General features: G+C 38.6%; 1 protein-coding gene across 3 annotated transcripts; it reads left to right on the forward strand.

The window, feature by feature from the left end:
- Positions 1–2,004: 2,004 nt before the first annotated feature.
- Positions 2,005–14,285, forward strand: LOC123979786 (Fc receptor-like protein 5). Of its 3 annotated transcripts, none has more exons than XM_046063858.1 (15): positions 2,005–2,152; positions 3,757–3,836; positions 3,942–3,977; positions 4,105–4,374; positions 5,636–5,896; positions 6,093–6,368; positions 6,493–6,795; positions 7,731–7,997; positions 8,512–8,775; positions 9,085–9,192; positions 9,324–9,339; positions 9,437–9,528; positions 9,672–9,722; positions 13,009–13,065; positions 14,106–14,285. In XM_046063858.1, the coding sequence occupies exons 1-15, from the start codon at positions 2,094–2,096 to the stop codon at positions 14,192–14,194; spliced, it is 2,229 nt and encodes a 742-aa protein (XP_045919814.1). In that variant the 5' UTR covers positions 2,005–2,093; the 3' UTR covers positions 14,195–14,285. The 3 variants fall into 3 exon arrangements, with proteins under 3 accessions (XP_045919814.1, XP_045919815.1, XP_045919816.1); XM_046063859.1 differs by having other exon boundaries at positions 9,440–9,528; XM_046063860.1 differs by lacking the exon at positions 2,005–2,152 and adding an exon at positions 3,420–3,528.
- Positions 14,286–16,261: the final 1,976 nt, after the last annotated feature.

Genomic DNA, 16,261 nt, shown 5'->3' on the forward strand with positions numbered 1-16,261 from the left:
CCCCAACATACAGCTGACATAAATAAATGTAGAAATATATAAATATGGAATAGATATAATAATAAAGGGCATCCCAAATATTGTTTTGGTTGACATTATGTACAATCAATTTATTAGCAGATTTTTTTTTATAAAAGAATAAAGTCATATGGATTATCATGTGTTTTATTCCCATTTATGCACTGCATTATTATTATTTTTCATTTTTCGTCGTTGTTTTAAACTTTGAAAGCAAGCTGTTCCAAAAAGCTGCAGCAGGTAGCAGTTTGCTAAAGTATATTTGAGCTTTAGTACTCAGGTGATAGTGCAGCTTTAATGTCAGTGTTACGGCCGCCGCTGGCTGCCTTAGAGTAGTTGTGTTTTGGAGTTCTCTGAGCTGTATGCAAATCCCCACGGCAAGCACCTGTCGAGGATTGGTTCCCCTGGACCTGGAACCACCCACTCCCTGGTTGCTGTTTGCTGACGTCTGATTGGTGTGGCTGAAGATCCTACCGAACCTGCCAACCAGAACTCACCAATCAACACCAGCTGGCCTACAAATAGTTTGTGTTCCTGCAGTTCGAGGCGACTGTGAGCCAGTGATCAGTTCGCCTTGTTGTTGGTTGTGTACCCCTGTGAATGTCTTGAGTGTTTAAATCTGATCTGTTTGTTGGTTGGTTGCCGGCTTAAGTGACTCTTGTCAGTAAAAACCTTTGTGAGCTACAGAATGTAAGAGGCACCCTTTAAGGGGGAAGATTGTTTGTTTGGTTACACTACATTCCTGTACAGCATGTAGGTACTGACCTCCTTTTGTTAAGTGTTTTATTGTCAGTACCTACATAGCCTCCTTTTGTTGTGTTTTTTTTTTTTGAAGACCACTCATTTAATTAAACTTTGACTCAACCTGAATTCAGTTGTCCTTACCACCTTAATTTAACCCAAATACCTTGTTACTGCCCTACCCTAACGAGCTGGGTTGTAACAGTCAGCATCTTTTTCAGTGATGGATGAGAAAGATCCAGGATGGACGTCAGCAATTAGTTGAATATACAATATGTAATGATCTGCTCTCAAACTAAATATATTGTAACATGTACACATTTTCCTCTGCCTTTAAAATGCATTGAAAGGCAATTATTAGTTATTTATAACAGGTAAAATATTTAATCATTTTATGTAGCGTGTGAATAAACCTTTTTTTTCCAGCAGTAAACTGTCTGTTGTGTTTTAAATTGCTTTTTTGATTGGACAGCCAGACTTGATAGAAGCTCTCTTCTGACACTAAAGCTTGGCAAAAGCCATGAAGTGAACTTGATGTTGGTTTTAAGGGACTTGTTACAGTCAAAACTGTTCACTGATCTGTGGATTATTCAGAGTAACTTAGACATTTGCTTTGAAAAGAAATGTTGCTGTTGGAATATATTCATTTAAATTAAATTAATCTCTTTTGTATCAGGGTGAGGCAGAAATCTCAGAGATAAGATAAAATCTGAAAAAATAAACACAAACCTCATGGCATCTCATCATGAAGATACTTTCGAGTGTGATGCTGACATATATGTAAATCATGCGCTGGACAATACAAAGAGGCAACAGCGGAGATCACAGGAGGAATGTTCACATCCTTACATTAATATAAAAGGAGTTTAAAATCTTGTTAGGTTTGTCTCTTCATAAACAGCATGTTCTGCCACTAAATTTCTTGAAGTTTTAGGGATTTTTTCTACGCTTCCTCTGTTTTAGATTTGGAAATCGATTGTGGTCTTCAACTTTCTCTCTTTTTTTTTTTTAACAGTCACCACCAGAAATGATTGTATATTTAAAAAAAAAACTGATTCTAAAAAAATTTAACTGTATTTTTTTAACATAAAACACAAATACTCACAGCTGCAACTAATGCAACAGATGCTAGCTGGGAGAGGGGGCAGGGCTTTGGCTCTCACGCTCACTTCTGTTCATGAGACTATTTCTCAAGCTCTGTCTCTTCCTGTGGGTGAAATTAAGACCAAACTTAAAATCAGGATTTCACCATAAGGCGAGGACATGTAAAGCTTCTGTGCTGGGGTGATGGGATACTTTCTCTACAGTACTGCACTTTAACTTTTTGATTTAAGATGAAAATTAACACATTTTCAGATAAACCTTTGCCAGTGAGGAAACTCATGAATTACAGGTAGGCATTTTAATTATATTATTCTCTTCTAATTCTCTCTTTATTAAATCTAGAAAGTTTTTTTTTTATATAAATAATTAAAACCATTGACTGTAACCATTTCATGCAGCAGCCTGTACAATAGCTTCAAGGATTCCTGAGCCTCAATGAAATAGCAGTTATATGCAACCTTTCTATGTTCAGTGTCAGGAAGGAAATTGAAATGTCTCTGTGTTGCCTCACACATCATACGACCTCCCAATAGTATTCATCATTTTTCTTGAGCAGTACATTATATTCTACCATGTCAATTTACATACTATATCCGCCAGAATTTAAACAAGTTAAGAACTGGTTATATTCCAGGCTCGTCTACCATGTATCACATTGTAATATAATATGAAAGATGTCACAGGTTTGATCCTCACATCAGTCATGTATCACATTCGACTGACCAAGAGAAGGAACATTGTGTTTGTGTTTTAAGAGGAAGAGATTTTACAGTGATCCAGAAGAACACTACATTTACCTGCTAATGCTAATGATTCTACCAAACATAAGAAGTTTATGAGAAGCAAGCAAAGCCAACAGAAAATGTCTGCCACTGTTTGTTCATGGCTTCAAACAGGCTCTAACGATTCATTGTGAACTAGTTGTTGCTTTTAAACATCAAGGCCTTTAGACAGTTATTCTTGTATTTGAAATGCAGAGCTTTCTCTGGCCACAATTAAATGCACTCCAACCTACTGGTTTAAAGCATTATCCTGATAATCCTGGATTGAGGGTCTAAGGGTAGAGGATGTCGTGTGCTGGACAGATTTTAAAGTCCCTTGAGGCCAATTTGTGATACTTGGTGGCAAACTGTATGTAGGATGTACATAGGACAGGTGTCTCAAATCCCTGAGTTATAGTCCAATCAAGAGTAACATAAACAAAGTCCAGAGACTCTGGACCTTCAAAGTCAACATGTCCTCTTTCTAAGGACTAGCAATGTCGACATCCAGTGTTTTTCTTCTTTGTCATTTTACAGTGGGTGGCGCGGTGTTGCAGTGGTTAGCACTGTCGCCTCACAGCAAGTCGGTCGTGGGTTCAAACCTTGGTCGTTCTAGGCCTTTCTGTGTGGAGTTTGCATGTTCTCCCCGTGTCTCTGTGGGTTCTCTCCAGGTGCTCCAGCTTCCTCCCTCCGTCCAAAGACATGTGGCCTAGGTTGATTGGTGACTCTAAATTGTCCTTAGGTGTTCTTAGGCAACCTGTCCAGGGTGTACCCCGCCTTTCGCCCGATGTCAGCTGGGATTGTCTCCAGCCCCCCGCAACCCTGTACGCAGGATAAGCGGTTGACGATGGATGGATGGATGGATGGATGGATAAACAACTAAACAGAACATAAAGTCTCACAGGTTTATGGGTTGAGATGTGTTGAGTATGAGATGATGTAATTAAATTCAATAGTCTTATGTCCTTTGTAAGTGCCAAAAAATATTGTGCGAACAAACCCAGTCTAATTGTGTGATATTTTAGTAAAAGGGAAGGAAGGAAGGCTCTAAACTCACAAGAAGAAGAAGTCGGAAAAAACTTCCGGTTGAATATTATGTGAAATGTATCTTCTGTTACTGGTTTCTCTTCAGACACAGTAGAAGGATTTCTCAGAGTGTCAGTGCTGATCTGAGGATGGGAAACATTTTAATTTGCGTGCTGGGGTTTTTCTGTGAGTATCACTGACTTTCTCTGATTCATAGTGACCATCTTATAACTGTTTAATGTATCTTTGATAGTTTCTGTCATTTTGATGAATTTTCAAACTCTGTTGTAGTGCTGACTATCCTTCTCTACTGTGGACATGCTCAAGGTAATAATACAAGTTTCTTTATTTATTATTATATTCATCGAGATGAGTCTGTATCACTCTTTGAACGCATCCTTTTTCTGTCTGTCAGTGTATTTCTCATTTCACTGTATCTTGTGTTGGTTTCTAGATTCTCTGCTGATCATTGAGCCAAACTGGTCCACTTTATTTACTGGAGAGTCTGTGACCTTCATATGTGACATGAGGGAAGGAAAAGACACTGACTGGTATTACAGAATGAACAAGGATGGTCGAGAATGTCTCCACAACAACACAAATAAGAACTACACATTACAACCACTAGATACAGACCACAGTGGTGAATACCAGTGCTTTGGTCATCACAAGGTCTCAACATATTTGATAAAGGAAAGTAACAAAGTCTATCTAACTGTATCAGGTAAGTCATCAATGTTTTACCAAGTTCCCTAAAAGCAATTATTTATAAATGTTGTTGGAGTTCAATCTAATGTAAAAACTAGTTTAAGATTCATAAACCTTAAAGTTTGACCAGCTCCACTAAAGCTGTTTATGCAGCTGTAGAACTGTGTAATCGTGTTATCACATAATTATGACAACTAAAAGCAGAACAAGAAAGATGGGCTGGGTTCAGCTGTTCACATCAAAAGATTTGCATAATGATCATAAGGATTTACCAACTAACTATTTCTATTCTTTTTGTAAAGCTAACAAACACATTTTAGAAATTAGCCCTTTTTAGTGTTTATAAGTGATAACAGTAATGTATTAAACAGGGCTGCTGAGTGTGTAGCCTCCTTCAAGAGAGGGGGGAATTTATTTATTCATTACTTACAGTAATAGTGAGTTAAGAAACTTCTTCTGTCTCCAAGTTAATGTTAAAGTGAAATTATAAGTATGCTAAAAATACACATCACTAATATGTCATAACTTGTATTCAAAGATTTGTTCATTTATTTGAGCTGACTTAGTAAAATAAAGAACCACATGTGTTACTAAGACAAGAATGTGATCCTGGAAAATCCTGCATCCACTGAAGGAGAATCAGTGACTCTGAAGAGAAGAACGCTGTCTTCTATAAAAACGGATCATTTATTGAGAGGGACACAAACCATCAGTCATCAATAATATCACCAAACACAGTTGAAATGACCATTCAGCTACTGTCAGACGGGAGCTCTTACATGTGTAAATTTGATGAGGACGAAGAATCAGAACCAATAAAACTGAAAATTGAACGTAAGTAGTTTTCAAACTAAAGTCTCAACGTTCAGGGACATTTTACCCGAAGGAGCTGCAGACATGTAGCATTCCCAGAGTGAAGCAGAGAGATGATCTTAGAGACACTGGACACAAAGAGAAAGCTGTGTCTAAATGGTCATTCATTTATAAAAGTGTGTTTAAACTTTAATCCATGATTTATGTTAATGTGGCCAACAGCTTCAGTCGTTAATAAGTGTGAAACATAAGAATAACTGCTAATGATTTCCATCTGTTTATATTTTAATATTATATACAATCTGTATTATTATAATCTGTCCATCTGTATTATTTTCTATAATTAGTTGTTGCACCACCAAGAATGCTGGATTATGTATTTCTCCTTTTAATTATATTTTAAACTGGATTTATTCACAGGGACATTAAGTACTGTTTTTATGTCTTTGTTCTAAATCTAACAGCACAGAGACCAAAGGCTGAACAGGGAGCTGACAGGAGAGACTTTCCAGCAGGGGGCAATGTGACCCTGAGCTGCTCTGTGAACCTGTCATCTGGTTGGAAATACTTCTGGTACAGAGGAGAGAAAACCTCTGAACCCCTGAACACACAAGATGCTGTCTTCATCTCAGATGGACAAATCAGTGTCTCACAGGGAGGACTCTACTGGTGCAGAGGAGGAAGAGGAGACCCAGTTTACTACACAGAGGACAGTGATGCAGTCGGTACTAAAAAAACTGACATTTAGAATTATAGTTCAAAATACACAATTACTAATGAAACAATAAATGTATATACGGTAACATTATTGTATATATAACATTATATATATATTATATAACATTATAATATTATTGCTAATTGAGATTAAGGCTAAAAAACATTTTACCTTTTGTTATTTGAATACTGGTGGCTTCACAGTCACAAACAGGGCTGTTGTGACTCTGCAACCCAACTGGCCTGAAATATACTCAGGAGAGACGATCACTCTGAGATGTGATATTGAGAACGGAGGAGACACTGAGTGGGAGTATGAATGGAAAACATCCAGCTCAGACAAACCTCAAAAAGCAAATGATTTTATCATCAGATCTGCTTCATCATCACACAGTGGAGAGTACAGGTGTCTGGGCAGAATGACAAGTGGGAAGTCTTCAACAGAGTGGAGTGATGCTTTCACATTGACACTATCTGACAGTAAGCCATATTTCGTAAGTTTGCAGAATGTAAAAAAAAAAATGTTATATTGGTCACATGTTTTAAGACAAGCGGGTAATCCACCACCATAACATGTTTGTTTTTTTAAATCCCTCTCCAACAGATAGACCCCAGTCTGTCCTCACTGTGTCTCCATCCTGGCTGAGTCCTGGAGCCTCAGTAACTCTGAGCTGCAGAGTTAAAGATCCATCTGCAGGATGGAGGTTCTTCTGGTTTAAGGCTGTTCCCAAACTATCAGACTACTACAACGACCAAGAGCTGCTACCTGGCAGCAGCAACGGGACTGAACAGGATTCCTACATCGTTTATGGACAGACACACACAGCAGGATATAAGTGCAGAGCTGGAAGAGGAGATCCAGTGTATTACACTTATTACAGTGAACCAAAGTTTGTCTGGTCTGGAGGTCAGTTTGTTTTGACTTTTCTGTGTTCGCACAACTGAAGAAATGTACCTAGCTGACCCTATAACAATTCCCAACATACCAGCATCATTTCAAATGTTCTCTAAATCAGAACAGTGTTTTTTGATTCTTCTGTTGGACTGAATTTTAACATAAGTGAATCTCCAGACCCCTTTGACTTCGGAAATCCTAACTTCAAGTTTAATTAGATACCATAAAAGCTTTTTGAAAAGGTTTTAATTTCAGTTGTTCAGCTGTATTTTGTCTCATGACTGATTTTCCTTCTGTGTTTAATTCAGTTATTAGTTTTATCTAAGACAGATGTTTAATACGAACACATGTCATCAATGCCCAGCTCTGGAAAATAACAAATGCATTCACATATAAATGCATTTAAATAAAAATGTCTTTTATTTGTCATGGAGGATGTGTGAATTTTGGTATTGCCACCTCTACATAACCTGGTAGGTACCCTGTGGTACTTACACATCCATCAATTCTCTCTGAAATGCATTGTATGCCGGCTGGATTTTTATCTTCTTGTCTTCTTCTGTTGGGATATTATTCACTCAGAATGCAGTAATGCAATTTATGCACCTTTGCATTATTCACCTTCTGTGAACTACAGCTTCTGACATTTGCAGACACGTATCACATCCCCCCTGCACTAAATGAATAAATGCGCACTGTGTTACACTGTTGCAGAATTCAGCACCATTTAAGCCTCAACCATGAAAATGATACAATCCCGAATGAATAGGTTTATTTCCATTGATGTGTTTTTAATCTCATTAAAAATCTCTATGGGTGTGATCTTTTGTTTCTATCCACCAACAAATAATAAGATTAAAAACACAATAATATGATTGTTTGTTTTATGGTCTTCTATCTTAATTTTATATGCTTTGTTTGTCTCCTTATTACATGTTGGTTTTCAGATTTTCATCCAGCAGCGTCTCTCACAGTGAGTCCTGACAGAGTGCAGCACTTCACCGAAGAGCCCGTGTCACTGAGCTGTGAAGGAAACTCTACTAAGTGGAGAGTGAGGAGGTTTTCTAAATTTGGCAGCCTGACACACTGTTCTTCCTGGGGGACAATGACTGGATCCACATGCAACACCAATAGACCACAGTACACAGATGGAGTGTTCTGGTGTGAGTCTGAAACAGGACAGTTCAGCAATGCAGTCAACATCACTAGACAGAGTGAGTTTTCATCACATTTTTATTATCTTTTGTAGGTGACCAACATTAACCAAAGTAATTTGTTCTATATCCTGTGGAGTCATGATTCAGTAGTTTTGAATAATGGTTTCTTTTTGTTTGAAGGTTGGCTGCTTTTACTTTATGTAATTTGCCAAACAGTCAACATTTTAATGTCTTTAAAACCTCATATCACCTATAACAAAGAAAAATTCTGGTTTAAGGTAATTTGTACTGAAATGATTATGTCACTGACTGAAGGTGAAACAAACTGTAATAGTTATGCTGGTTGATTTTTAGAAACCTGCAGTAGGCTACACATAATAAAAAGATAGAAAGAACATTTACAGTAAGACACATTAAAGTTTTACACACACAAGCCAAATGTCAGTTATTTGTTCAGCTACTGTACGCATCTGTAAAATTTAGTGAACAATCTAAAATGTTGTTTCATCTTTGTGTATCAGCTTGTTCAACCAGCACCAGCTGATCTCATATTCTTGTATTCTTTCTACAGGCAGTGATTTGATCCTGGTGAGCCCTGTCCGTCCTGTGGCTGAGGGAGATTCGGTTACTCTTGGCTGCCAGATGAACACAAAAAATTTTCTTTCTATTGTGTATTTCTTTAAAAATGGAAAACTTATCCAAAATGATACCAGAAAGGAGCTGACTATCCCTGCAGTGTCAAAGTCAGATGAAGGCTTTTATAAATGTGAAGGAAAATATTCACCACAAGGTCAGCTGAGTCGATCATCACCAGAGAGCTGGATGTCAGTAAAATGTGAGTGTGATTAAAACAGTTTCTACAGCATTTTCTAAGCTGTGTCGCAGTCTGAGATGGAAAAGTAATTTAGCTTCGTTTCACCTGATTGAACCTATTAGTTTGTGTATTTGTATTTGTGTGTATGTGCTGTAGATGTATCTGTGTATGTGATATGTTTAGGTTGTTATATATTGTTCTATCGATCTTCTCTGCCCTGGATGAGAGTCAGCGTTTGTGAGGCTTGATGTGACCATAACTCTGTTTTTGTAAAGCATTTGAGAAAAGTGTCATATAATTAATATTAATATAGATTATTTATCATGGCAGCGCCTGAAAGCTCTCCATTTCCTGTGTTGTTGATTGTTGGGCTGGTTTGTGGAGTTCTACTGATTATTCTCCTGCTGCTGTTTCTGCATCGCTGCAGAAAGTCAAAAGGTCAGTTCTTCTCCTTCTGATATTAGATTGATTTCACACTGATTAGTCAAACTCACAGATGTAGTCTGATGTCATTACCTGCACTGTAATAAAACCATGTAACAGCAAATGTCTTTTTTTTTTTTTTACAGATTCATGCTTTATCAGGTTGGTACAACACTCTCCTCTCTGCCTGAATATAACAACAGTACATCACATGTTCCTTATTAAATTTGCAGTATTTACTGTGTGTTTTTGGGTCCAGCAGGTCTCAGAGCACCAATCAGAGCTCTGCTACAGATCACATGATCAACCAGGATGAAACTCAACACAAAAAATACTCTTCTCCTCTCCATGGTCAGACTTAATCCAAACTAATCATTAACATTAAAGTTAACGTTTACATTTCACGTTATCTGTTTTAGAATATAATGAAATTCATATAATGTAATTGAAACACTGATTAATATGACATTAGCTTTATTTTCTCTGCTCTTTAGATGATGCTCGTCTCTATGAATCAATCAAAGGCCCTGAAGAAACTGAAAATGGTACAGTATATACTTTTTGTTTAACACGGAGCAGTTAGAAATACTAGAATAAGATGACTTAAAGGGGCATTATGGAGTTTCCAATGGCCACTAGCGGTGCGGTTTTAAGTTTGCAACCAGGCGTGTGCTCGTACGCATGCTCACTTGAACTCATGAGCGAGCAGAATCCCGAAACCCTACCACTTTCATACAGAAATCCTGCAATAAACGCAGGAACACCAGCATGCAGGCTGTGGCTTTTCACACAGACATGTTCAGACTCTGTTACTTCAACGTTCCCGTCTCAGAGACAGATCAACACCGACTCCATAACGTTACTTCATTCAGCGCAGCGAGCCGCTTATCGGCACAGTCCTCCCGGAAAAGAGGCAGAGTGACAGCGGCTATAGACAGGCAGAGAGACTGCTTCACACAACATGCTGGAAACTCAGGTAAACCCCTACTGCAATGTAGCATGTCTACGTACGATTTTAATACAAATTATGAATGTTAATATTTCAGAAATATTAATATTCATAAATCCTCGTTAGGGCACCACTGGAGATTCAGTTCGCCTAGGGTCTCCGGACTCCCTAGGTAACATTAGGGGTTTAATAATTACACAAGTTAGTAGTAATTGTTTAATCATTTCTATAAAATCAGTCAATCTCATATCAAAGGAGTGTGCTCTTGGTTAGGGCGGCTTAACAAGCCGTCGGCCGGACGCTTTCTCTGCCAGGGAATTGCTCCGGAGATCCGTCCTCATTTGGCTTGGTTTGAAGTGGTATGCTTTTAATCTTGGCTCGGGTTGTCGGTTTGATTGTGCTTTGTTATTATTCACGTGGCTGGCCTCCCGACTCTGTTGTCCTGGAGGGGGGTGAGTTAACTCGATGAAATAAAGCTTAAAAGAACTTGGTCGTTCTTGAATTAAAATTGCGTGACTTAACGCTCTGATAACTTCAACAAAAAGAAAATAAGATGACTTTACAAACAAAAGAAAAAGATAAATTCAACAAAAGTTTGGTGGAAGACAAAGAGAGCTTTAGAAATCACCGCGCAGCGCTGGGCCCTTAGGTTGCTAGGAAACAGGAGCACGCTGAGCGCGTGCCAAGAACTGCTGGAGAGCCAAAGTACAAGAGAAGAGTGCGAGCGACAAAGAGCTCTGCTGTTTTGTTGGTCTGGCTCCTTGGGGCGTGTCCCCAGGGGGTTTGGCTTCCGGTCTCAGGAGGAGGCTTTGGTATATTTATATATATATATTTTTTTAATATGGTCCTAAAGACTATATGCACGTATTTTAATCAAATATCTTCCCACAATCAAACCTTTAATGTCAAACAGTTATACCGTTCTTAGTTTTAAGCATTTGATAAAAAGGAAAGTTACTTAATCGTTGTAATATTAGAGTGGTTACCAGTTAAACACATTTTCAGGATTTCAGAATGAAAGAGACTTAACTCAATATTTCCTGGATAATATTGGCTGTTACACATTCTTACTTAGAGAATATAAGCAGGGTACACGAACATGGCATCAGATTACGAACAAATAAGTACAGAGTAATACAATTACACAGCAGAAGCGGCATTTCAGAACGATGGCATGTAATGCTTAGTTTGTCCTCATGGGGGACACTGGTTCCATCCATCGTCTACTGCTTATCCTGCGTACAGGGTCGTGGGGGGCTGGAGCCAATCCCAGCTGGCATCGGGCAAAAGGCAGGGTACACCTTGGTAAGGTCGCCAGTCCTTCTCTGCCCAGACAAAGAATTTGGGATCTCCAAATTTATTTGATATAAAATGATCAAATCCACAATGGCTGTTCACTACATCAACATTACTGTAATAGTTTTTTTTAGAGCACTTTTCAAACACAAGTTACAAAGTGCTTTAACAAGTGTAAAGACAATACCCAAAAAACAATACAAGTTTATCAGCTGCAGGTTGAACTAATCCATGCTCATGGTACTGCATTTAGCCGATGTGCTACATCATTAACATTAGCTCTCCTGCTGCTTTCAGTAACCATCTTTATTATCCGTGTATCTTTCACCGGAGGCTCAGCAATGTCAGCACAGCTAAATGCATTGATAACGAAACGATTAGTGAGGAGCTGAATATTATAACGAGACTGTCACACTTTACAAGACCGCAGTAAGTAAATTTACTGTAGTGTTAGTGGATGGCTCTTCCTCTGGGTTGTATTATGTGGATCATGTTAGTTACAGCGACTGAGAGGTGGAGAAGCTGTGTACCTGAGTATAAGTAAAAGGCAATCGTAAAAGCAAACTTCGGCAGGTCTGAGCTAATGTAGCGTTAGCTGGCTGCGTCACTATAGGATAGTGAACAAATCGCTCCACATTTGCTTTTTGCCGTTAAATTTCTTGCAGGCTAAATAAACAGTGGTACACAGGATAACGTGGGTCACTTTAGTCTGTGAATTAATGTTAGAAAGGGATACAACTTTGCACCGGATAACATTAGCAACTGGTGACCGGTGTTAGCCCGCGAGCTAATACGACTTTGTTTCTCCAGCTTTACTAATGTTCACTTTGTTCTTATGTGGCCGCCACGCGGCTGTTCGCTGGCAGGTCGGCTAGTTAAAAGAAACAATTAAAACTTAATCTGGGTTAGGTTCTGCTGGGGAACGGGCTGCACCGAAACAGGAGGCTCAGACCAGTCTTTAAAATCCCAGTTTCCAGTCGTCAGCCCGCCAACTCCCTTCCTCTGCTCTCAGTAGTGGTCAGCAGTAACCTAGGTGACAGGATGCTTGGCAGTCACAAAGTTCCCCACAATAGTTCCGCTAGGGTTAGTTAGTCATATATAAAACTTCAAACAAATGTGCATGCAAGTAAACAGCTACATCAAAAATGTAAGCAAAACATAATAGTCGCAAGCAGAGAGGCGTGGGAGAGTTACTTACAGGGAAGGAGGGCGAACGAATTCCGACCCCTCCTCGTGTCTCTGATGTCGTCCTCCCCCACAGGCCACTCCTCACTCCAGTTACTCCGAGGCGTCTCGTCTTGGCTCCGGGCCGCTGCGTCTAGCCAAAGGGTTGCTCGGCAGTGTGGTTGACTCGCTTCCGACGTTCACCTCAGTCCCTTTCTCGTCTCCGTCGACTCTCCGCCTCACGTCGTGCGTGGTGACCACCGCGTCTCTCTAGCTTGCCGTCTTTGGTGCAGCTGCCGTCCTCTACTCTTCCCTTCCGGGTTTCTCCGGATTTATTAAAATCAAAAACTTACATATAGCCCTTTTAAGGTAAATATAAATGATGGACAACCCCTGAACTTTAAACAATATATGTATTTCAGATGAATCCAACGAGGTCACATATTCTTTGATTGAGCTGAAAAACATTGCTAAGAAGGGTGAGTACTTTATTTTATGTTGTGAGAATTACAGTCAATTAGGTGAGATGCTTTTGTGTCCAGCAGTGCCTAAATTAAGTCCAGGAAATGTCTTTTCATGCATCCATCTGATAATGCACCAGAGGTGAGCCCTGTTTATTCAGATGTGAAGATAGGATCAGCTGCAGGTTCAGACAGGTACAACAAAGCTTTAGATGTTGTTATTGCTGCCTGCCACAGTGTAATATTTTAAGATTTCCACTAGAAGGCAGCAATGGTCAGATCGTAACCCCATAGACTGTATATATAAGAGTTTTAAGGCTTTTTGGTTTAAAGTATGTTGTTTTCAGATATGTTTGATTAAATAATTATGACATAATATTTCACCAGCTGTTGAAAAATGTAGAGATGTCTTACACAACTAAGTTGGTACCACCAGATATAGTACATTTAAAAATCATGTCTACATTAACCACGGTCCTCCTTCCTTGTAAAAATGTTTTATTGTCCCCCATCACTTCCATTAAAAGCTCATTAGGAAGGGATCTCTTCATGGCCAGTATGAACAGGGGGGATGATTATAGCAAGCAAAACATGTTCAATGTTCATACGGGCATGTGACTATTGTTTTAAGCCACACTTGAAAAAGTGTGAACCAATCCTTTAAGCAAAGTTTATTTGTACATACAATGTCTCAGTGGGCTTTACAGGCGCACAGCATCAACAGTTTATAACTGCTGTACAAATTAAACCTGAAAAGTGGCTTCTCACACAGTGGCCTTGAGTTCTGTGTCCATCCAACAGAAATATGTTTCAATATTTTTTTACAATGCTAGCTATTGCTTAATTTAAGTAATAAAATTTGTTTTTTTTGTTTACATACTATTCAAACCTGTAACATGTGTTATCTAGTGTTTTGTTTCGTATGTTTATTTTACATTATGGATGTACACATTGCTGAAGAAAACAGTTTACATAGCCTACATGTATCAGTACATTATCATGGTAAACCGGTGTGTAACTGGCAAATGTATCAAAATAGATTGTCTCTCCTTTTATAGGAAGCTCAAGTCCTGCAGCAGCGGATGAAACAGTTTATTCTGAAGTCAAACCAGGAACAGTTACTGGTAAAAATGCAGCGATAATATAATGTGCATATTGGGATTAGTCACTGTCTTTATTTATTTTATGGATGGTTAAATGGGTTATAAATGGGTGTAAAATTTAAAGCATGGCTTTAATTCAGCATCTTTTCAGTTTTTCATGAAAAAGCTTTACACATTTGTAACAACATTTTCTGTCACACATTTTCCAATGTATGTTTTATGTTTTGTACTTTAAAAGTTTGGTTGACATATTTCTACATCAATAAACAGCATTTGCCTGTCACCAGTGTTCCTAATAGCTTTAGCATGAGTTCCTTTACACACCCAGTTTAATTTGTTTTATAATCTTCCCTCTACTTTTGGTGATCCAGTAAAGTAAAAAGTAAATTGCTTCCGGGAGTGAAGGACTGCAGAGCTGAGATGTGACCACAAACTTTGAACCAGGGGGCAGAGAGATGCTCGTACAGCTGAGGGACTTTTGTAGGTCAGTTAACTATCAGATGTATTTCTTTGAATGAAATCTAAACAATTATAAGATATTTTAACATGTTTTACATCATGGGGTGGAAATCATAGAGAGGCAATAGGATGCAGCAGGAACATGTCACATTTCCACATGCTCTCCCACATTACTGTCAAATAATATGATTGACGTTCTCTCCCCTTTAAAATCTTTCTGTGATACAGTAAGTGGCTTAGAACTGAACTGTAACCTGGATGTCGTCTCATTTGAACTACAGCTACGAACTACTGCAGCTAAGAAAAAGGTTCAGAATTGTATGATGCACTTATTACATACAAACCTTCTTTTCCAGAAAAGTTGGGATCTTTTCCAAAAGACAATAAAAACAAAAATCTGTGATATGTTAATTCAACCTTTATTTAGCTGACAAACATAAAAAGAAAATATTTTCCATATTGTTCCATATTTCCATATAATTTTAGACACAATTACCCCCAAAGTCTACCTGAAACCAGCAGAAGGTCTGTGGGAGGTATAAGATCATACTGTACGTGGCCAGATAGAAATATGATTTCAGATATGTGACTGTACCTCAAACTTAAACAAACATGATGCCTGACTCCTCTGGTCAAGAGAGCTGTTTTGCTAAGTCTTTATTAAAGAGGTGGTATTATGCTGATTGTCAGGTTCAAAATCTTATTTAGGGGTTGTACCAGAACAGGTTTACATGGTTTAATTTTCACCACCATATGTTTTTTCATACTGCACATTGCTGCAGCTCCTCTTTTCACCCTGTGTTGAAGGCTTCGTTTTAGCTATGGAGTGATACATCTTGTCTCTAAATTACCTTTATTGGGAGTTGCACATGCACAGTTCCTAGTTAAGGACCATTAGCCAGAGATGCTCACAAGTCTTTGAGCTAGAGTCCAAGTCAAGTCTCTCATGGTTATAACGAATGTTGTATCACCTGCTGCGTTCAATCCAGGTTGCTTATAAAACTGCATAGCTGTAAGCTGTAATTCTGTAACTGTAACCTGTTTTCATTTACAGAGCACATGTAGGCTAATATGCAATGCAATTATTGACGACTTATTAAATACTGTACGTCAAAACACTCCCCAGACTCTTAAACCCAGTGTAACGTTAACTAAATAAAACTGTGACGTTGCATAATCAACAATAAACTTGTAACCTGTTTTTAACTTACAGAGCACAACCATGTAGCCTAATGTACAATGCGTCTACTATTAATTACAGCTTATAAACTACTGTAAGACAACAAACCCTGTTGACTCTCGAACCCAGTGTAAAGTTAACTAAATAAAACTGTAAAGTTACATTGTCAACAATAAAGCTGTAACCTGTTTTTAACTTACAGAGCACAACCATGTAATGTAGGCAGGTTATATTAACGGAGGGAGGGAATAATGGCAAGCTCATCAGACGTTTCCTAAAATTAACATTGTTCACGAGTCCCGCACCTTGAGTCCGATTCGAGTCTGAAGTCTTTTAAGGACGAGTCTCAAGTCGAGTCTGAAGTCACTGTGTGTGCGACTTAAGTCGCACTCGAGTCCGAGTCTCTAACTCGAGTCCGAGTCTCTAACTCGAGTCCCCATCTCTGCTACTAGCCAATCAGAAGCAGAGAAGG

Source organism: Micropterus dolomieu, linkage group LG12 (assembly GCF_021292245.1).
Source record: "Micropterus dolomieu isolate WLL.071019.BEF.003 ecotype Adirondacks linkage group LG12, ASM2129224v1, whole genome shotgun sequence".
NCBI classification, from domain to species: domain Eukaryota; kingdom Metazoa; phylum Chordata; class Actinopteri; order Centrarchiformes; family Centrarchidae; genus Micropterus; species Micropterus dolomieu.

Coding starts and splice junctions, on each gene's coding strand:
- LOC123979786 (XM_046063858.1), top strand. CDS start 2,094: ATGAAAATTAACACATTTTCAGATAAACCTTTGCCAGTGAGGAAACTC. Junction 5,897..6,092: donor AGAGGACAGTGATGCAGTCG/GTACTAAAAAAA, acceptor GTGGCTTCACAG/TCACAAACAGGGCTGTTGTG. Junction 6,369..6,492: donor CACATTGACACTATCTGACA/GTAAGCCATATT, acceptor CCTCTCCAACAG/ATAGACCCCAGTCTGTCCTC.